General features: G+C 38.6%; 3 protein-coding genes across 4 annotated transcripts; 1 reads left to right on the top strand and 2 right to left on the bottom strand.

Annotated features, from left to right (window-relative positions):
• Positions 1 to 3,718: 3,718 nt before the first annotated feature.
• On the bottom strand, positions 3,719 to 5,401 carry LOC140759672 (uncharacterized). Its single transcript, XM_073096298.1, has 3 exons — positions 4,808 to 5,401; positions 4,507 to 4,696; positions 3,719 to 4,434 (listed from the first exon to the last, which is right to left on the bottom strand). Exons 1-3 carry the CDS (start codon positions 5,186 to 5,188, stop codon positions 3,947 to 3,949), a joined length of 1,059 nt encoding a protein of 352 aa, XP_072952399.1. The 5' UTR covers positions 5,189 to 5,401; the 3' UTR covers positions 3,719 to 3,946.
• Positions 5,402 to 10,590: 5,189 nt separating this feature from the next.
• Positions 10,591 to 16,767, bottom strand: LOC140759389 (pyruvate kinase isozyme A, chloroplastic-like). Of its 2 annotated transcripts, XM_073095938.1 has the most exons (7): positions 16,121 to 16,767; positions 15,059 to 15,149; positions 14,769 to 14,962; positions 13,768 to 13,889; positions 12,437 to 12,915; positions 11,576 to 11,878; positions 10,591 to 10,735 (listed from the first exon to the last, which is right to left on the bottom strand). In XM_073095938.1, the coding sequence occupies exons 1-6, from the start codon at positions 16,631 to 16,633 to the stop codon at positions 11,577 to 11,579; spliced, it is 1,701 nt and encodes a 566-aa protein (XP_072952039.1). In that variant the 5' UTR covers positions 16,634 to 16,767; the 3' UTR covers positions 10,591 to 10,735; position 11,576. The 2 variants fall into 2 exon arrangements, with proteins under 2 accessions (XP_072952039.1, XP_072952038.1); XM_073095937.1 differs by lacking the exon at positions 10,591 to 10,735 and having other exon boundaries at positions 11,291 to 11,878.
• A 1,929-nt stretch (positions 16,768 to 18,696) lies between these two features.
• Positions 18,697 to 22,100, top strand: LOC140759005 (large ribosomal subunit protein uL4z-like). Its single transcript, XM_073095447.1, has 2 exons — positions 18,697 to 19,867; positions 21,781 to 22,100. The coding sequence occupies exons 1-2, from the start codon at positions 18,761 to 18,763 to the stop codon at positions 21,892 to 21,894; spliced, it is 1,221 nt and encodes a 406-aa protein (XP_072951548.1). The 5' UTR covers positions 18,697 to 18,760; the 3' UTR covers positions 21,895 to 22,100.
• Positions 22,101 to 22,232: the final 132 nt, after the last annotated feature.

Below are 22,232 nucleotides of genomic sequence, written 5' to 3'. Positions count from 1 at the left end.
ACAAAAAAGAGCAACTCAATACTTGAAGAAGAAATATAAGAGGAAGAGAGTCGATATCATGTAGCTCTGTTAAGATTATAAAAGACTTGACATTACAACCTATGACCTACAATACCGAGAACCTAAAATACAAAAGAAAGAAATATAGGGGATTTGATCGAAAATTTATGGCGAAGTCATTTACAACACTGAAATAAGATAACCACATCCAATAGAAAAAAATTAAACCACCATGAGATGAGTAAGACACTACAACTATCACTTCAACAACTAAAGAATATAGGCTTGATTAAAGAACACCTTTGAAATAGGCACGACATCTAACCAAGGCAGAATCATCAATAAGGAAACGAGATGGACAATAAGGGAGGTGACGATGGCCAAAAAAAAAAATCATATGCAAAAATCATGTCATCACCCCTCCAAAAGCTCCTATTAGAATGAAAAACTTAAAAGAAAACAAAAGATAGCACCAAGGGCAACAAAGCAATTAAGATAGGGGCAAGAAAGCAAATGGGCAAAGATAAGAGTCATTATAAGGGAGCTAATATGAGCGTGCATATTGTTGTTGAATACGGAGGATAGCAGGAGAAGAGATGAGAGCGATGAGAAAAACCCTCTAAAAAAGAAAGGGGAAGAAAGGCAATCAAACTGTAGTAAAAGTAGTAAAGATAAGAGTAAATATTAAGTTTAGATTATGGTGGGATTATAACTTCTCTCTATTGTATGGATAATTATTCCTATACCTAAACCCTTAGTGGATTGCTTATTTTAAATAGGCCTCCTCTATTATTTTACATAAAATCTCTTCAATTCCCCTATTTAATTGTTTGCTGATCTTAATTATTGTTTAATTTTAGATGCTCTTGGGATTATTTTACTTTTATTTTAAAGAAAAAAAAAAGTAAAGTTAAGAGTAAAATAGTTATTTAATTTAATTTATTTTATATATAATTGTAATGGGATCAGAGATAGTAAATAGGTAAGGGAGTCGATAGTTATTTGGGTTATGGTGGAAATGAGCAATAGCTTTTAAGGATCTAGATGTTTGTATATAAGTATATGATGGTGATCTGTTTTGGGATGGTGTGTTTGACCCCCTTCATGGTCCTTGATTTCTGATGCATTAAACTTGCATTGGAGTAAGTTTTTTTTTTCTTCTTTTTAAATATGTTGTGAGACAAGTCAAAGAACAAATTCTTTATTACTAATTACTATTATTATTGGTTACAATTCAAAATATCTCCCTAAAATTGTCAAGCATTTAGTTTTATAGGTATCTTTGCCATTAGGTAAAGTTTTCTTTTGCCCTGGCAAACTGAAACTTACCGAGGAAGAAACCGATAATATTCGTCTAATACCATGCTAAATTATATTGCAGAGTTCATTGAGTTACAGACAGCAAATGATATTATGATATGGACACTATAATAAAATCTAGGCACTAAAGTTGTATGTTATTATTATTCTCACTACTTCCTCTGAAGTTAACCCAAAGGCATTTCACAGCAAGCATGACTCATTCTTTGGGTTGGTTGGCCCAATTCTATATATATTTACTTATATTGGGCTGATTTGGTACCATTTCATATCACTCCATAATGCACTAAGGCTCACTAGACGTTTAAAAGATCTCACAAAGCCTTGTATACTTTTACTTAGCCACAGGACCCTCAATGTCGAATAGGCCCAATTGAGGTTTCCAGGCTTCTCCTAACAGTTAGGCCCAGGCTCAGCCGGACCCCTCCGGAAAAGTACTAATCCAAGGTTAGAGATATGGGTGGATCAATGCAAGTCAAATGACTCTAGCTGTGCTTAAAAGAAGACACAGAATGCAGTAGAATTTGAGTAAGAATTTATGATAAGAACCGCAGATAAATGTATTTGATGTGCTGGCACTTGACATGCATCTGAATTGATCTGCATTGATTGACCCGCATTGAAACCTGATCAATCTTTGTTCTGATTTGATTTGAGGTCATATAATTTGAAGTTAGATGAAGAGTGATATGAGATTTACGTTCCTTACATTTTGGCAACTGTTGGTATATAATTGGCGTGTCTTTGGCGGTCGGTACGGTGGAGAGCCACTCATAAGTCATAATAGGGACAAGTTACTAGACTGCATGAAGTGGTGGCCTTAATTCTTTCCACTTTGTCAAAATGTAAACGTAAACGTGTATCTCATTTTCCCATTTTCCCATTTCCTAGTTGACAAGTCTAAATGCAAGCAAAACTAACCAAAGCTTCCGGGGAGATTAGGCTGTAAAAATTTCTCAAAATTGGGCGAAATTAGATTCGAAGCTTCCAGCACAATCTCAAAAGTAATCCAAATCTCTTATATCACATCTAAATTAAGCTTGATCACTCCCTTGCTTGCAGCCACGTCCAGAAGTATTCCTCAATCTTGATCTTAGAAAGGGAGGACCACAGTGCAGTCACTGTCCAAGCAAGTGGAGATTCCAGGAAACCCAGGGATGGATTTCAAAAAAAAAAAGAGGAGTTTCTCAGCCAATCAAATTGAGACAAGTTTGGGGGAAAAAACAAGGAAATGGAGAGAGTAAAGTAAATAAAGCCAAGTGTGGCCCTTTCGCTCCCCCTTCACACTCTTCTTTCTCTTTTCTCTTTCTTTCCTCTCTTGGGATTTTTTTTTCCCCTCTCAACTTTTCTTCGCCTCTCGCATAAAAGCTTCCACTGCAATGATGCCTCAACGGTTAATTTGCCCGCAGGATTCGGTGGGAAGTAGCTTTCCTGAAAGCAAGAGGTGTCATTAATTTTTTTTTTAAACAAAATTATCAGTTGTAATCCATATTTTTAAAACTAATGTGACGAATTTTGAATGTTTTAATTTTTAAATCTTCGGCTGTTATTACTGATTAGGTTAAGATTAGCTCAAAAAGTATTATTTGAAAATATTAAAAATGAAAAGATATGATTGAATAATTAATATTCATTCACGCAGTAAGTTGCGAGTCCATAATAATCAAAGCAAAACGTACGTTATCAATAAATATATTAATGATTATTTGTGGCGTTACACACTTACCACACTAGTAGCCTACTATTATGATTAATAGCAGGGGCCAGGGGGCTAATTGCAAAGGGTTTGCAGAGGTAATCATCCCTCCCCACTGCTGCAGAAAGTGGGCAAAACAAAGGTGGGGGGAGTACGCCAAAGGAAAGGAATACTGTAGTGTAAAGGACAGGGGCGCAGGGATCAAGGCAGCGGGAATAGGGTTTCGAATAAGAGCACCACTTATCCGAGTTTAGAAGTCCTAAACAGAAACTTTATCATGTACTTCGGTAGGAGAGAGTCAGCACCGCCAAGGGCTTTATTCTGCGATTCCCGAGACCAAAATCTTCGATAAGCTGGACGAATAACTAGGATGTAGGAGATAACCACGAAATTTGAAGCTCTATCCCGGTCGAATAAATGGGGGGGAATAAAGAAAGGAAGGAGCACACGCCATTCTCGTGGGCTTCTCTCTTTCTTTTTTCATCCGAGCACGGAGTTCGAGACGGCACGAGCTGCCGTGCCCAGGGCTGAACAGTGAACACTTGAATTCTCTGCATTCTGGTAGTTTTAAACATTAAGCCTTTTTTGTGAATAAAGAAGCGGATAAGAGTAGATATTCTGGATAGATGGGGGGTTTATCTAAGCACATTCCTCCTCTGTTACACACGCAAAAGAAGGAAAAAACCCCCTAAAATTAAAAGATATTTGAAATCTCGTTCTTATATTTCATATATAGGTCCCTTCTGCAGAGGGTTACAAAAAAAAAAGAGAGAGAAAAAAAGAACAGACAGGTCCTCAGTAATCTCATCAAAACCGACAATAAAACAAAAAATATTTTTCGTTTCTCTTTTCCAAAAAAAGAAGAGAAAACAAAGCAAAAGGAAGAAGAAAAAAAAAACCCAGAAAACTCTCGGAGACCGCGTTAGCCTCTCAGAGAACGGCGGGGAAGCCTGTGACGACTTTAGATGGCGGTTTCTGCTTCTGTTGCAGTTCCGGCCGCTTCCATGGTGACACCACCACCGTGATGCGCTCCTCTGCCGTGGCGGAGGACTGGACCGCGGGGTCGTCGAACCGTAGCTCGAACTCGCCGAAGAAGTTGACGGCCGAGATCTTCTCCTTTGGGGGCACCGAAACGGCCTCTCGCTGGTGTGGGGAGAGCCATTTGGCTAGCATGTACTCGGGCTTCCGCCATGGCGGAAAGGAGAGTCCTTTCTTCTTCAGGCTCTGCCGAGCAGCCTCAGAAACCACGGAAACAATCTGATTGAGCCGATCGGCCGTTCCGACGTAGATGGACGGCAGTGATTGAAGCGCGGCGCGGTAGCTCTTGGTGGATCGGGCGACTTCGAACTCCGAGCGGAAGTCGAGTTCCACGAGGAGGCGGTCGCCGGAAACGATGACGTCCACGTACTCGTGCTCACCTGCCGTCCGTTCACGGGTTAGCGGCCTGATTTCCTAGAAGGATTTTAAGGGGAGAAGGAAAAGTGGAGTACCAGCGGGAAACGAAGAGGCTTTCTCCCACCGGCACTTGCAGATGGAGGCGTCGTAGCCGAGGGATTTGAGACCATCGGCGACGATTCGTCGGAAATCGCCTTTGGCCTTCGAGCTCTTGCACTTCTCCAAGATCTTCGAAGCGTCCGCTAAGAGATTCCTCTCCGCTAGGGTCGCGCAGGGCACCAAACCCTATCAAAATCACGATTTTTTAGCACTAATTTCAGCGCAAAGAGACTTAAAAGTAGATTTTTTTTTTTTAAAAAAAAAACCCTGATAAAGGGAAATCGTCAAATCGACTACCTTGAGAGTTTCCAAGACGTCGACGGAGGAGGCGACGGAAGACAGTGCGTCGAAGTCGAGTTCGTCGCTGGAGCTGTCATCGTAGTTCCCATTAAAGCAGTTGCATCGGCTTCGCAGAGGCTTCTCGTTGCTCTCCTCGATGTAGCTGAGGATCATGCGATCAAGGCACACCGTGCTTGGCTCCACTTCAACTTTCCCCTCATCCTTCTCCTTCTCGCCGCCACCGGCGATTCTCTCGGCCGAAGAGATCCGTAACATGCTCGGGAAGGGCCGCTCGAAGAGTCGCTTCAGCCGAGATCGCCCGGCATGTCTCGCGGGGTCTCCCCTGGCCGTCGATTTCGACTCCATCGGCTGGATCTTTACCTGGAACGGAATCACCATCACAAACCCAAGTCCCAAGCCACTACTCCTCCATTTCTAACTACTCCGATGTCAAAACCACTAATTATCGATAGCAAGACCAATCTCCGATAGCGGCGACCATGAAAAAAGAAGTCAAAATCAAAGAATTAAGGCAGTGATTTCCAATTCCTCCATGGATCGCGTCGAAAGAGGAGGAGAAGCAAGCGAACTCCCAACTCAGGGAAGAAGAGTAATTTAGGGGGCGGATTTAAAAAGAGATCAAACGAAGTAACGAACGGGCGACGATGACGTGGCGAGGACAAATGGACTCGCTACGTGGCGCAGTTCATGGATCAGTTTTCCATCCTACCTGCGATCCTCACACGCGTCCTCCTTCGCGAACCGGAGAACCGCGGGCGACCCGATTTCCACAAATGCCCCTCCTCTTTGTACGGAATTCGACAGCGTAACCTCCCGTGTCTGGGACTGTACGTTAACTGCTCCCTCGCGCACTGAGGGGCACATCGGGAATCGCGAAATGAACGCAAATGCCCCTGGACTTACCCAAATTTACGCGCAGGGAAAAGGGAGCAGCATTGGTATTTCGGTCGATAAGGGAGAGGATCAAGGGCAAGTTGGCGACTTGGCGTACGAGCAAATGGGCCCGAGTTTTAAAGCGGGCCCACCTTGGTTCTCGAGTTGGGCTTGTCGTTTAGCGAACCATGAACGGCCCACGACTGGAGAGGCGTGCGTGTGGGTACGTAACCGTGTTTTTTATTATTATTATTATAGAGACGGACGACCGCGATCTTTGACGGTGATAGGTCTGACGAATCAGGACCGTCCGATCTCCGTTAAAGAAGTAAAATGAAAGGGACTTTTTGGTGAAGAACACGGAACCGTAAAAAAGAATTATGCCTTCCATTTACTGTTAGGGAATTTGTAGGAAAAAAACAAACAGATAGAGATGGTTTTTAGTGAATTTATCTGTAAAAAATAAATGCATTTTATAAATCACGTACTTTATTTTATATATGTCGGTGATTCACATCTCATTTTTTGTTTTAATGATTTTATAACTTGATATCTTTTTTTTCTCCATCGTTCTTATTTAATAATACTTATTATTTTGCACGATACTAATAAAGAAATAATTTGTTATAATATATAAATTATCCATATCGCATTCGTTCTCTTATTCTCTTATCTTTCCTATCATCCTCGCTGTCTCATTGTGTTCAAGTTGGAGGCTTTTGATTCCGAAATTAGAGTCCATGCTCGACTCGCTCTATCTTCTCTATTAAACCCCTCGTCAAAGCAAGGATAGGTAAAAGAAGAGGAGATGAAATATGAGGGAAGATGATAGCGGTGACGACTACGAGAGAAGGTGGTTGGGGGAAGATAAAAAGAGATGGTATATGAATATTTTAATATTTAGATAATGTCAGTTAGTCAAAATAATATCAATGCGTGAATTAAAATTATAGGGAAAAAAGGTTGAGTTATAAAATCTACAAAATCAGTATGTTATTTATCAGTATGTTATTTAATAGATAAGTATTTTTATGTTAATTAGTTATCTAATATGATATCAGATTAGGATTTTTATCCATGAAGCCAATTTTAAATGTCTGTTTTAAACTAGTGTGTGATTAGAGGATTAGATTAATAGATTATCTAGTAGAATTCTTAAATTCGTGTGTCTCTCTCTATCTATTAATTCATTCATTCTTAGATAACAGGAAAATTTGGATAAATCTAAAAGAACCAGGTAGATTTGTTAAAATAACTCGAAGAAACTATGCACAAAGAATAGGATAACTTATAATAATCTATAATTTATAATAATCTAAAACCAAGTTGATTGATGATGTGTTTCTTGATGGATAGAGTTTCATTAGATTATGTCAACTGATTGATTTGGACAGGAATAATTATAAAGATTTAATGGTGTTTTAGGGCCAGGGTGGAGTTGGTCTACTTGTGACTTAAATTATGAGAAAAGGATTGGTGGAATTTAATAGCGGGAAGAACCTGCACTGAAAGAGACGATTTGGACTTTAAGAAACAATTAAATAGCAGTTGGGATTTCCCGTGAAACCGAAATAATTAATTGGAGTGACCAAAAGATGAGTCTCAGTTGTTTTAATTAAATTTTAATTGCATGTTTATACACTAAATGATACTCTTTGTTTAATTTGAATAACGAATTATTTGTTTAATATACCAGAATCAAAACTAATATCTTATCAAAAGCATCATACATTTTGTCTTTATTAATATTTAATACTACTATATAATATATATACATTATTTCATCAATGAATTTTGATTTAATATCTTAAAAATAATTTTCAAATATTAATCTACTAATGAATCCTCATTCATTGTGCATTTTAATTTTAATGCCTCAAAATTATTTTACTAATATACTCTTTAAACTATTTAAATATATTACTAAGCCTCCTCCATGAGTACTTCACTAAGATATTCTGGTAAAAATAATTCTTAAAATTTCACCATCTTAATAGATGGACAAAATGCTCATGTTTTACTTTCATAGACACTTGACAAAATTTTCAAACATTAACTCTAAATTAATCTTCTTTAGTTCCTTTGAGATTCACTTATAATATGAGAGCTAAGAAAGAAAGCAAGGCCATATTAATCTATCTAATGATTGAGTTAACCTTTATTTTTAGTATTTTTCTAACAAAATGTGTACACAAGGTAGCAAGGCAACTCAATTAATTGATGATTAAGCTAACTAACAAAGTCATTAGTCTTTGAAACAAAAATAAATTGAATAATAATGTAAGCTTTATCCAGTTGGGTTATTTGCTAAATTGGTTTTGGTTGGTGATCAAATAATTGGCAAATAATATCCAAAAAAAATCCATTGTTGCAAATAATTCCATTTTGGTCACACAAACACACACACAAAAGAAAAAGATTGAATCAATTATTAGTGGGTCCCTTTGACAGCTTTGATATTATTATAATTAAACCAATAAGTCTTGTTTCACAAAATAATCCCTATCCCATACTTCATTGCAAAGTGAGGAGACAATTGATCAAATAGTCTACACAAACTTATCAATGCTATGAGAGCAATTTCTATAAAGACATCTGAGCATTAATTATTATTTTCTCTATATTTTTCCCACACAAATTCATAAAAAAAACACCTTATATTTTGTTTTATTTATTACCATTAAATTAGCTATAAAACATAGTAACCATAATACTCATATCCAGGTTAACTAAATTTAACTCAATGTATTTTAAGATGATAATAAATATAGAAGGTAGAGTGCTATTTTCCAAGAATTTTCATATAATTTATATAATCCTTTAATTACCGAACCAGAGACAATCAAACCCAAACCCGATAACCCGCTAACTTGAAACATGCCAAATTCAGAAGAACTTAACTTTGTCAATAGTTTGTTGACAAACCTACCAAAAAAATTTCATGTTAAATTGTTAGATATATCCAATAATTGAGACAGCTTAGTTAAGCTTTTAGCTCATAATTGTAAGGTATTAATCATTAGATAGAGTAGGTAAGAAATTCCCCCTCCCATAATAAAGGTTTTAGGTTGTAACTAATCAGGTTAGAATGCTATGTTTTCATTAGATATGCCTTAAAATGTATCAGAATTATAAATTAATACCGAAGAATTTTAGGTCATAAAATAGTGGATCTAGAGCCTTATTATTCATTCATGCTGAAAGAGTTTTAGACGTAACGCTATGATGTGAAATACGGCAGAATTAGAAAGATAGAGAGATACCCAAAAGACAAACTAAAGAAGAAATTAATCATCAACCAACAAGTAGGGCCCTGGAAAGGCCAACTTGATGCTACCGTGATTTGGAACACTCATTAATGGTATAATTAGACCTCTATGTTGGGTGACTCTTCCACACTAATATCTAACCTTTCTAACTTGTTCAAAGAGATTCGTATTATATGAGTATTTTAACCTGTTTTAGCTTCGGCGTAATTAAATTTAAAAGGGATATTTTTTAACAATTATACAACTCTGAGGTAAATTTGAAACCGCGAGAAAATACTTAAGAGATAACGGTTGCTTATACCCTATAATCATTACAATTTATTCATATAATTTGTTTTAACTTAACACTAAAATAATTAAAGAAGAGGACCACCTCTTGAATCAATTTAAATGTAGCTACTGAGCTGCACCTTCAAATGAGCATGGCCCATGGAGGAAAAGATTGACATACCGAGTCCTCCAATGTTGATGGTACCTAAGCTAGTGTGTCTCCTTTCCCATGGGCTTATATGACCTGCTTTTATTTGATTAGATTAAAAGGATACGACTCCATGACCCACCCACTACAACTCCCTTCTTTTATTTCCTTGCAAGAAAGCTATCCCTTTGTATGTTTCGATTGCAACAAAGTTGGTGTTACATCTATTGGAGTTAGCATTGATAAGGAGAGATATGATGGATAAGAGAGTGACTTAAGATGGAGTATATGTATACTTTACCCAATCCCAATCTCTAATCTAGAACTTTGGGTTAAAGCAAGGATTAATAAGTCGCAATTTGAATTCTTAATCATGATTATGGAACATAAGGATGGATGATGGGCATCATACTGAAGAAGTTGTTAGCCTCCCTGTGCTAGATGATGAATGAGCTCTCAGAGTAAAAGGGTTATAGGAGAAAGAGGAGATTAGCAATATGAGATAGTTAGATTTTATTTACTGAAAAATATATTTTAATCCTGTACTCCTTGAAGAGTTTTATTTATTTTCTAGTCCATGTCAAAAGGTGTAATCATTCAGACAAGACTTTTGGTAAGTTGCTACATTTTTCAAAACACCCCCCCAAAAAGAATATAATCTTTGGTTTCTTTTAAAAGAAAATTGGTACTGTTGGTGTTCTTCTAGACATCCATGATTGAAGCAATTTTTCCCTTTTTATGAAAGCATGAACTACTGATTTTCTTTCTCTCTTTTGGAGGGGACATCATTTTTCACTTTTCTTTTCTGCTTTAATTAATTAATTTATTTATTTATTCCTTCGGCCTTTCTCCTCCTTTTTAAGTGCCTTTTTAACGAAGCTTTTCCTAGTTATCTTTCGTGATTCGCGCTTTAATATTTGCCTAGTATGAACGGTAGTTTCCCTCTAAGTCTACGTACCCATGTGGCAGCACCTGATTGGAATCTCTTTTTTTTTTTTTAATTTTTAAACTCATTATTATGGTCCTCCATTGTCATATAATTATATTTAGTGCCCCTTTAGGAGTATATAGTTGAAAGTTGAAATTCACATGCGGATCTCTTAATGTAACGATATTATAAGATTTCTTTGATGCTCCATGTTATTTTGGTTTATATTTTCGCTAGTCAATGCATTTACGTGTGCTCACAAACTTGATAGGAAATCCAAGTATGGATATATCAATGGGTACACCTCAAGCCAATGTGTCAAATTCCAAGCTCTGACTATGTAGTCTGGAGACGTACAAATAACTGTTTGAAAAAATGTCGATGAGAACAGTACAACTTGTCCAGTTGGGACGAAGTCGACTTCCAACTTCTTGCTTCTGTCATCAAGAATTTCTGGTAAGACCCACTAATAAAATATGGTTCACCGACAAAACCAAGGCAAAAGTAAAATCCACATAATTAAATACTCAAATCCATGGGCTTAGGCTAATAGTTGACAACGAGAGCCCAACTCTGGAAATTGTCGTATGGCAAAACACTACAAAGTAAAAGGCTAGCTAATCGCAGAAGCACAGCACTTAATAGGTTCTAAGTTTTGGGAAACCCCAAGGTCTATATTAGCAAGCAATATAGAATATGTTATGGTTAATTAAAATGACTAATGTCGTACAAGTTCGAATCCTTTAATTGGGACACAGTTAAAGTTCCTCGTTTATCTCAAAAAAATGGAAAATATTATTGCATTAAATTCCTACCAAAAGAACTAAAGAAAATTAAGAACAGCAAGATTATAATTCGAAATGACCTAGACTGCGAATCAGACTTCAACAAGAGACCAAAAGCAAGAGGAGCATAAAGACATGAGTGCGACATGAAAACCAGAATCATTACTTGTACGAGTGAACTATTAATAGCTGTTAGCAAAGATATGGTGCATCTAATTCTAGCTTTCATTTTCGCTTTTGAGTCTCTACATCATTATTGAAAATTACAATCTTACTATGCTTAACCATATTTCTTCGGACTCGACAATATATAGAAACTCGGAAAAGCATAAGAAACATTTAACAGAAGAGTCAAACATGATAAGGAAATGTTGCAGATCTCTGATTTCAGTTGATCTCAATAAGTAAATGAAGCTAACCTCATAGCTAAAAGTTGTAATTAGGCAAAGAACCTTAAAAGAAAATGGACACAATAAATAATAGATCACTCACCCTACGGAACATTCATCACTTGTATTGACTGCAACATGTCCGAGAGCGCTATCACCAAGTCACCAGACTGAATCATTCCCCTAGCCTTGAGCAAGGAAAAGGTGCGGTTAAGGTTACTTTCCATGTCGTCAGAGAAACCAAGGCGGAAGGGTATGAGACCCCATTGAAGGTTCAGCCGTCTCCTAACAGATGTTGACAGTGTGAATGCAAAAATTGGACAGTCTGGACGGCATCGTGAAAGGAGAGAGGCCATGTGGCCTGTCTTTGTGTAGACAAATACTGCATCTACTCCCAAATTGTTTGCTGCAAAGAAGAATAAACCCAATCAAGAATGATTTAAGCATGAGATCCTACTAACAGCATTTAAGCAAATAAATGTAGCAGAAGTCCGCGAATTAGGACTTAGCTGAACCATAAGAAATGTCACCAGACATACTGGAAATTCACTCAGCAGCCCACGATAGTAAAATTGTAAAATGTCACAAGCCATACTGGTGTAGGTCATACCTTACTGAAGTCTGGATAATTTGTAATTCTGTTTTCTCTAAAAACTTAAGGTTCGTATAAGTACTCCTATGCTGGTACTTCTCAAATCAATTGTTTCTAATCACAGTGAAAATTTGAAGTCATCTAGGCACTTTTACTAGTTCTCCACAAAGAGCAGACTCCTGCGTAGTGAAGGAAGTTTCTCAATTTTGCAGTAAAAGTTGACGGAGATATTGAGTGAACAAATTAGAATAAGGAAAGTGTGGATAACATGCTTGCTCAAATTCAAGTTTATTAGTTTAAAGGTAGTGCTTACTATTACAACAGGAAGAAATGTGCAGTTAGATTTCAAGGTGTTATAATGACTGTCCATACCCATTTTAGCAGCTGAATTGCAAATTTCCTCTGAAATTTTGTCAGAGAAGGAAGATGCAACATCTGGAAGTTCCATTGCCTCACCACGCTTCTCCTCTCTCCACCACCTCTCAATTCTTAGGCTTACACTTCTGAGGACACTAAGTGCCTTCTCTGGATATCGGCCCATAGCCGACTCACCAGAAAGCATTAGAGCATCTGCCCGCTGGCGAACCGCTTCAGAAACATCAGCTACTTCTGCTCTAGTTGGTGTCGGATACTCAATCATAGATTCAAGGAGCTGCGAAGCAACAATTACTGGCTTGTTTAGCTGCCTACATAATTTAACTATCTTTTGTTGTGCTGAAGGAACTTGTTCAAGTGGAATTTGAGCACCCATATCTCCTCTAGCAACCATCGCTCCATCAGATGCTCGGATGATTTCATCCAGATTTTTCAAAGAATCAATGCTCTCAATCTTTGCAACCACCGCGATTTCACTGATTATGTATTACATGTCAATGAATTAGGAATTTAGACGGTCAGAAAGAAATAATCTCTTAAAAGGGGAAAACACACTTGATGACTAGTTTTGCAATCAGAATGCCGCATTAAAAATTAGAGAGAAAAGACCAAATTTAAAAGTATTAGTATTTCTCTGACCCTTTGGAGTTTGGAAAATAATGTACAAGTCATCCTGGAAACAATTTTCCAAACCTAAATGGCAAGTGCTTTAGTTCATAAGGCCACAACAGTGGGTTAACAACATTTCCTATTTATGAGATGCTTTGAAATCATATGGCATTCTTCCCTAAGTGTTTAGATGGTTAATTCCTGCACAAATTCTATGAAATAGTTTATGGTGCTCCAAGATGTTAATCAAAGGCAGGCAAGTATCCAACAATTGAAGAAAAATAGGCTGATGTGGAAATTGTCAACTTGAAACTTTTTGACATTGCTAACAATATGAAAGTAAAGCCATTAAATTCAAACTTGGAGGATGGCCAATTGACCATATATCCAGAAACTCAAAAGTTTTCAAAATTTCCATAATCAAATTTCATGACAAAATATATGGTTAACTCTCCCATTCCAGGGACCATTACAAATCATTTGAGTATTATTCTCTTCTCTATGTTGGTCTTCAATCTTCATAAAGTGCTTCAACTAAGCAGGGACTAATTTGTTGAATTGTCAACCAGTGGACCAACTTTTAACTTATTGCTTAGAAAATATTGAGTCTATTTTTGCCACCTCAGTAACAGGAAACAGTACAACATCCCCTTTCTAGTTTGTTAAATTGACAAAATAAAAATAAAATAAAATAAAAATAAAGGGAAATTCCCAATTACCTGCCACGACATCTTGCATCTATGTAGCTTTTGAGATGATTAATGACTTCTGCGGACTTCACAAACGAAACGGCAATAAAATCTACACCTTCAGAAATTCCAAAGTCTATGTCAAGCCAATCCTGCATTATTAGCAGCTTGAGGTGTGAGATAAAAAGAATATGAAATTTCTACTATGTAGATTAACTCATTTTCCTTTCTTCAGACTTTAGTGCCAGATTTCCTGTCAGCTTTCTAATTGTTCATTTGCCAGCTTTTCAAAACGTAATTACTTTTAGATATAGACATAACAGGCAAGATAATTCCTTGTCTCGGTATTCCAATTTTCATCGTTTGCAAGGATATCATAACAGGAAAAGGAACATGCTTCAGGATAAAGGTTATTTTATGCTTATTCCAAATGGCAATCCTTGAGTGACAAGCTCCACTATTTGCGAGCTTCTCTTTGGAGAAAACTCTCAGTATCCCCTTTGAATGCACTAAACAAGTAAGTGATACATAATGAATGAAGTTGAATGGCCCGACAATATGTTATACATAAAAAAAACAGGCAATCTCATATAAGACAGCAGCTTGAAGAAACAGAGCGTGGCTTGAAGAACCAGATGCTACAATCAGTGATCCAACAAGAGAAACCTTGATTTAATTAACAAAGGGGCAAAATTAGATATAAAATGGCAATGTTGATGAGGGCCTTAAATTGATCAATACATGACAAGGAAATTAATAAAAGTCTACACCTATATTATGGAAGTTCCATGAAAACCCCAAATTTGTGTTCAATGCACCAATAAAGGTTGTTAGGGCATGCCCTTCTATACCTATACTGTGAGGCATTAATGTTTCTAAACAGATAGGTGTAGTATTTGTAATTTTGTGGCATTTCTTGAGCAAGCATTCTGAACATTACAGGAGAGGAAATTCAACAACCTTTTTTAAGATAGTGTTGAAAAAAGATTTTTACAAGATCCGATACTCAATTGGCATAAGAAGACACTCACCTTAGAAGATATTGTAGGAAGCATAGCATTACGTTCCCGCACAAGGCTACCATCTCGCCAAAAGGTAAGATTAGCCCGTGGCAACAGCAGACCAGGATCAGTACAGAGACACTTCACATCTGGCCCAAATTTCTCAATCACCTCAAATCTAGCCATTCCACCATCCACAAGAAGTTCATCACCCACCTTCACATCTGTGTTGGGTACAAAGAATCACAAACTAGTTCATTATTAGGCAGAAAGAAAGGCATGCCTGCTCAGGAAAAAAGATGACCTCATCAGACAACAACCTTCAGCAAAACCATCATAGTTCACATGAATGGTGTGATCTGGAAGATTGGAGTTAAAAGATCTGACACTAAATGTCCAAATCTCACCATCCTGAGAAAATTAAGTATTAGAGAACTCAAACCTGATTGTATTGAATATGCAGTTTGTTATGCTTGCATGAAAGAAATGCCTGGGCTGCAGTTAGCAGTCCAAAAGGCAGGAAGCGTGAAGCATTTGAAAAAATAAAGTTCCTACATGGAAACAGAAAAATCAAGATAGCATCATAACAAACAGAAAAATAAGGTGCATCCTATGAGAAACTTCCATTAAAAATAATCCAAACATAAACTTTCAGTAGTAAAACTACATTGGCACAGATTTTAAACACCTTCCTGAAGCACAGAAAAATAGGTACCGCCACTCTATCAATCCATCTTGTTATGCGCAAGTTCATGTACATTGTACATATCTATGATATACACATCACATGCTTTTACAAATATGGTAATACCAGTATATTTTTTCATAAATTTGTAAAAGATCTTAATAGAGTTCCCATACTAAACTGAGAACTTGAAGACATTGACAAGATATGGACCCTTTGTAATCTATGGATTTTAAGCTGTATCATGAAGTGCTCATGGAATTCACTCTAAAAGGGAACCACATCACTGCTGTTATAACTCGTCAGACTCCAGTACTTCAGACTCCAATCCTCAAGAAATGAATGGTAATGTATTATTTTGTTTCGCCTAATCAAATATCCAAATACTGCTATTTAGATTGGCTTGCCAGGACATAAGCGTTCATTTTAATCAGAGTTTACTTAATTAAGGTTTCTTTTGTGCCTTCTAAAGAAAGCTAATCTGCATATGACGAAAGGTCAATGGCGTTTTTCACGAAATCAGCTTCCACAAAAACCAACACAACAGAATCAAGGTAAAACCGATAAGATGTGACCACTTTGACAAAACTATACCAAAATTAACTAAATTTTCTAGCACCATATCTGGATCAACTATGTAAAACAAGAAGAATGGAGAAACGAAGCAACTTTGCTATCTTTTAGGCCCGTAATCTACCTCAGCTTTAGCAGCCGGCGTGCCGCCGAGGTCACCCATGTGGATCTCGCTCCCTTCGGTATCCATCATAATGGCGACGGCGTATCCCTTCTCCTCGTTAAGCCGCCGGACTTGGCGGATCACTTCCCGGTGCCACTCGTGCGTGCCGTGGCACATGTTGAGCCTTGCCACGTTCATCCCGCCGACTGCGAGCGCCTCGAGATGCTCCGCCCCGCACGTGGCGGGGCCGATGGTGCATACCAGTTTCGTCCGCCGTGTGCTCCGGAACCCGTTCTCCTTCAGCTCCGCCTCCGTCACCGAGTCCACGTCGATCGCAACGCCGTTCTCGGAGGCGAGCAGCGGGGACCCGAGATCCGGAGGCGGCATCGAGGCGGATGCGGACACCCTAGGGATCCGGCGGTGGCGCAAGCGGAGGGCTTGAATCCGGGGGAGAGGAAGTGAGGAAGGCGAGGGTATGTGGGAGATGGAGCGGTAGGAGGAGAGGTGGGAGAAGAGGTGGAGGGATTGGGCCATCTCGTAAACCCTAGCGGAGATGTTGGAGAAGACGAAGGGGGAGGAAGGTGGACGAGATTTTTATATATTGAGGACTGAGGAGGTGGGGTTTTTAGCAGAAGTGGTGACGGAGATTACGAGGGGAGATATGGCTTGGCTTTGTTCCTTCGCTCGACGACGTCGCCCGCAGAGAGACGGGTTGACAGCTGGCGGGTACGGATTTGGATGTCTCTTAGCGGGTAGACATTAAGATCCATGTTCGTTCTCCTTAATATAAATATTAAAATAACCTAGACTTCACTAAGCTTTTTAGCATAGCAATCTAATTTAAGCTCTAAAATTATTACGCCGTTGAGCCTATCAAATCCAAGCTTTAAATTATTGTGTCACCGAGTCATTATTCCTATCTGCCGTATTGTCGAGCTGCTAATTTAAGCTAATATATCATTAAGCTATTAAACTAAGTTGAATCGAACCACCCTAAGCTAGTAACACTTAAATAATTTGTCCATATTAAATTTATTTGAAGGTGAACTTAAACTTGTGGTTACCTCCCAACTTTCCAAACTTTGTTGATACTTCATTCTTTTATCTAGAAAGGTCTTGTTTACTTTGAGTTTAGGGATCCCTTGAATTAATCCAATGACTCATAAACTGATTTAGTAATCAAATATTTTCTTATCTTTTTTATATCTAATCAAATTTATTATTTAAAATATTAAAACTAAAAAATAAGACTAATTAATTGAGTTCAGGACTTAACTTCAAACTAAACCAATGGATTGATTACTTATTTTGATTGTAAGCTACCAGTAAACCCCAAACCTTACATGCCCTCATCTAGATTAAAGGATTGCTTCTAAATAATTCTTAATGTAATTAGATAGTTAAGAGCTTAATGAATATGCTAGAGATTTGATGCACATTAATTTTCATCTAGGTTAGTCTTTTTTAAAATAAAAAAAAATTGGAAGCTATTTAACTTAGATTGGAACAATATGCCTAATTGTACTATACGAAAGCGTCAAAAATTAGGAGATTCAACAACTCTTGGGGGAGCTCCTCAGCAAACCCCAATTTATATTGCTGTGTGACCACTTACTCAGGGACGCACGCAGTCCAGTCAGCTACTCTATTCATCTCTCTAAAAATGCGAGAGACCTTAATAGCCCTAAAAGGTTTCATTAAGCTATGACATTCATTTATGACTTGCTTAATGCGCCAAGGACAAGTTGTTTCAGAGCATACCTATTGTAACAAACTCTGTGCTTTCAAATGCTCCAAGCAGTGGATGCGATCACAGCTCTAATCTACAGATTGTACTATTTATCTGCATGCCAACTAGTGTCCAACCAGTCCCAACCAATTTTTACGGCCAATTGCATAGTGTTGAGGGGCTCCAGGCCGACTTGCGTCCAAACCTCTGGACTGTATCAGCAAGCATATGCATGTAAGACTAACCCATCCAAGTCAGTCCGAGCATGCCTCTAGAGCGCACGTATGGATGCAACATTTTTGATCATATATATAAAGGAATACATTGTGACATAAGACTTAAAGCAAATACGATAAAACTATGAACTCCTAAGTTGTAATAAGGGCCGTAGTTGCTGTGAGATAGGGAATCACTGCTTTTGATGGAACCCGTGCTAGTTTATTTATATCTTTGTTAAGACTGGGAAATGCAAAAATCCTTCTATTGATCAATGAAATATTAAAAGGACTGGAAGTTGATGGCTGAGGTTTTGCTGATAGATATGATTTAGGAAATGCGAGGGAGGCCAAATGTTGGAAAAAAATATCCTTCTCCAAATCATAGTAAATTAGATGTAACGCTCAACTAACTCTCGTGTATCGATTTATATATGTCAATAAGTAAGCCTTAACATGCGTAGCCCGGCCCACTCGAATTCGACCCTTTTCTTTTTAATTTGTGGGCTGACCGGGCTGAGATTTCGAACCCAGTCGGATCAAAACCCGTTAGGTACGTGGGGCATCTTATTCGAACGGACGGTCGTGATCAAAACCCTAGGTCCAACTCCAGTACTCTTTATGTATATATATATAGAGAGATATTCTCTCTACCGCGCCTCCTCCCATCCATTCTCGAACCCAAACTATCGCTTCTTCTCCTCCTCCAAAACCCTAATGGCCGCCGCCGCCCGTCCCCTCGTTTCCGTCCAATCGCTCGACGGGGACATGGCCACAGACGGCGCCGCTGCGGGCGTCCCCCTCCCTGACGTACTCAAGGCTCCGATCCGCCCTGACGTCGTCCGCTTTGTCCACGCCTCTCTGTCCCGGAACAAGCGGCAGCCGTACGCGGTGTCTCGCCGCGCTGGACACCAGACTTCGGCGGAGTCGTGGGGAACAGGCCGCGCCGTCTCCCGTATCCCCCGCGTTCCCGGCGGCGGTACCCACCGCGCCGGCCAGGGAGCCTTCGGCAACATGTGCCGCGGCGGACGCATGTTCGCCCCCACCAAGATCTGGCGCCGCTGGCACCGCCGCGTCAACATTCACCTCCGCCGTGTCGCCGTGACCTCCGCCCTAGCCGCCTCCGCCGTCCCCTCCCTCGTCGTTGCGCGCGGCCACAAGATCGACTCCGTTCCCGAGCTCCCCCTCGTCCTGTCCGATTCCGCTGAATCCGTGGAGAAGACCGCCTCTGCCATCAAGATCCTCACCCAAGTCGGTGCCTTTCCCGACGCTCAGAAGGCCAAAGACTCGACCGCCATTCGCCCCGGGAAAGGAAAGATGCGCAACCGTCGATACATCTCCCGCAAAGGTCCACTCATTGTCTACGGCACCGAGGGTTCCAAGATCGTGAAGGCCTTCCGCAACATCCCCGGCGTCGACGTTGCCAATGTCGAGCGTCTCAACCTTCTCAAGCTCGCCCCTGGTGGCCACCTCGGGCGATTCATCATCTGGACCAAGTCGGCGTTTGAGAAGCTGGACTCAGTGTTTGGGACCTTCGACAAGCCATCGGAGAAGAAGAAGGGATTCGTGCTGCCAAGGCCTAAGATGACAAACCCAGATCTATCCAGGATCATCAACTCTGACGAAGTGCAGTCTGTTGTTAGGCCGATCAACAAGGAAGTTAAGCGTCGCTCTCTGAAGAAGAACCCGCTGAAGAACCTCAACACACTGCTGAAGCTGAATCCGTATGCGAAGACTGCTAGGAGGATGGCTCTCCTTGCCGAGGCTGAGCGTGTCAAAGCCAAGAAGGAGAAGCTGGAGAAAAAGAGAAGCCCGCTCACCAAGGTATTGTTCTCATTTACCTAGTACTAATATTTTTTCAATCTGAATATCTAGATATTATAACTATTTGTAGGTTTTTACGTTATGAACATTTCATTGCTCTATGTTAAGATTGTGGTTAAGTGTTCCGTTTTATTTCTTACATAGTGTTTCACTGTTATGTCTTCATACTTTTAGTATTGTTATAGTTGATATTTAACATTTCCATTACTGTGCTAAAATCTATATTAGATAATATTCAATCGGTCTGTTACTTATCTAAATACTAAGTACAGCTGACATTTATCAGATTGTGATACATGGACTTTGCTATTGTGTATTGATTTTTTATTTGGTTGATGCTTTTGTTATTCCTTACTAATATTCTGTTTCTTAATCATTTTGCATGGTATTTATTAGTGTCAGTGCCATTGTTGATTTTTTGGTTTATTTGATTGATAATTTTTTGTTTCTTTTCATATGTCATTGTTCGAATCTGATGAAAAATGTAGATATGTATGCAAACCATTTTTATCATTTTCATGTAAACTATCGGATGAATTACCTAGTAAGCATTATTTGTTTATTTGTGATATTTTCTGTTAAATGCTCTTGTTGCTTGTTTTTTCGTCTTACTGAATCTTCCTTCATTCTTATGTGCGATATGGTTTGTTTCTTCTTTTTTCGTTGTGCTAAATGATGCCATCTTGCATTAACTTTCAGATTTTGATGGTTGTTGCTTGATAATATGATAATGCTACTGTTGCTTTCTGTCGGTGTAATATAACTTCTTATTGTATCGACATGCATCTACTAGGAGTAGATAACAGCAATAGTTGGACTTATGCCTTAGACCATGATGCCTAATATTGTGATCACTGCCTGAGTGATGCATAAGAGACCCAACTTAGAACTTGTAGGTGTAATTTTATGGTTTAGTCTATGATAACCTTGTATTGCTTGTTATTGGTGATACAAAATATGGAACACTGCAGCTGGAATTTTAGGACGACCTGTGAACTGTTTCTGTAAAATAGGCAAAGCTATGTTAAGTAAGTGGATAATGTTAGTTATTGTTCCGATTTTGTTGGTCTGGATAATCTTTATTATTGACCCAAATTGGAAGTTTATCGAGGGCTTTTGGCTGGTCCATTCAGTGAAGTTGATTATTGAAATTGTGTAGGTAGGAATTTATATTTAAGAACAAAATGTTAAGGTGTGAAGTGATTTGTCTTATTGTCTATTATAGTTGGTTTCTTTTACTTCCAAATATGTGTACGTATCTTGGTCCCCTCCCTTCTTTATGCATAGATAGTTTAAATGCTTGGATCTTATTAAGCTATTGAGATCGTACTGTTGAAGTCTGAATTACAATTAGAATAAAATATCTGGCTATTAATGTTTGCTTTTTAGAATAGGCATATCAGCTGTAAGTACATTTTGGTATTTTAAGTTTCTTTCTTTTTCAGTTTGTATTTATATTAAAATACCTTTCTCCTGTTATCTACTCTGGGCTGCTATTGACAGGCCTGTTGAATTTCCATTCCTACTTGTTCATTATGTTATGGTATATGAACTTAAATTTTTATAAGCATGGTGTCTGTACGTCCCATAAACTTTCTGAGGCTCCTCAGTATTTGAATTCTATTTAGAAAATTTGAATGAAGCGTCTTATAATTTGGCTACTGCTCTTTCGGATGAATGTAAAATAAATCAAATCGATTGGTACTTATTATTATTATTATTTTTTAGAGCTGTTACTTTGATAAATGATTCTGTAAAATAAATCAAATCAACTCGGAAGGAACACCAATCTTGCTTTTTATACTTAAATCTGCCTTTGTTTCTTCAACTATTTGGCTCCTTATTATTCCTTATGGCTTTTCAGTCTCACAAAGTTGTTTTACTTGTTATTTGACATGTTAAATCTTTTGCAGGAGGAAGCTTCTAAAATCAAGGCTGCAGGGAAGTCGTGGTACAAGACTATGATTTCGGATAGCGACTACACTGAATTTGAGAACTTCACAAAGTGGCTTGGAGTCACTCAGTAAGGATTTAGTCTTCACAGCTTTTCTCCCGGCTCTAGTTCATGGATTTTTGTTCCAGTATGTGTTTGTTTTGGTGGAAACGTTATTTGATAAGAATACCTTTTAAGACTTGGTGGGGTTCGCCGCAACCTCGCTTCTCTACCTTCTTTGCAGAGGCCTAGAGTAGTGCTCATGGAACTTTAATTAATTCTGACTTTTTTTTGGTATCATTGCTATTGCTATCTTGGTAATCTCTACATTTACATACTAAATGGTATTGATATTTCTATCTTGGTGATCTCTACTTCACAGTATTCGTTCCTTTTTTTTTTGGTTTCAAGCTTGGCAGTCTTGATTGGAGG

The sequence above is a fragment of the Typha angustifolia genome, chromosome 4, assembly GCF_048772165.1.
Source record: "Typha angustifolia cultivar Huaian chromosome 4, ASM4877216v1, whole genome shotgun sequence".
Taxonomy (NCBI): Eukaryota; Viridiplantae; Streptophyta; class Magnoliopsida; order Poales; family Typhaceae; genus Typha; species Typha angustifolia.
Note: the sequence above shows the minus strand (reverse complement) of the source record. Positions and strands in the feature narration are given on the sequence as shown.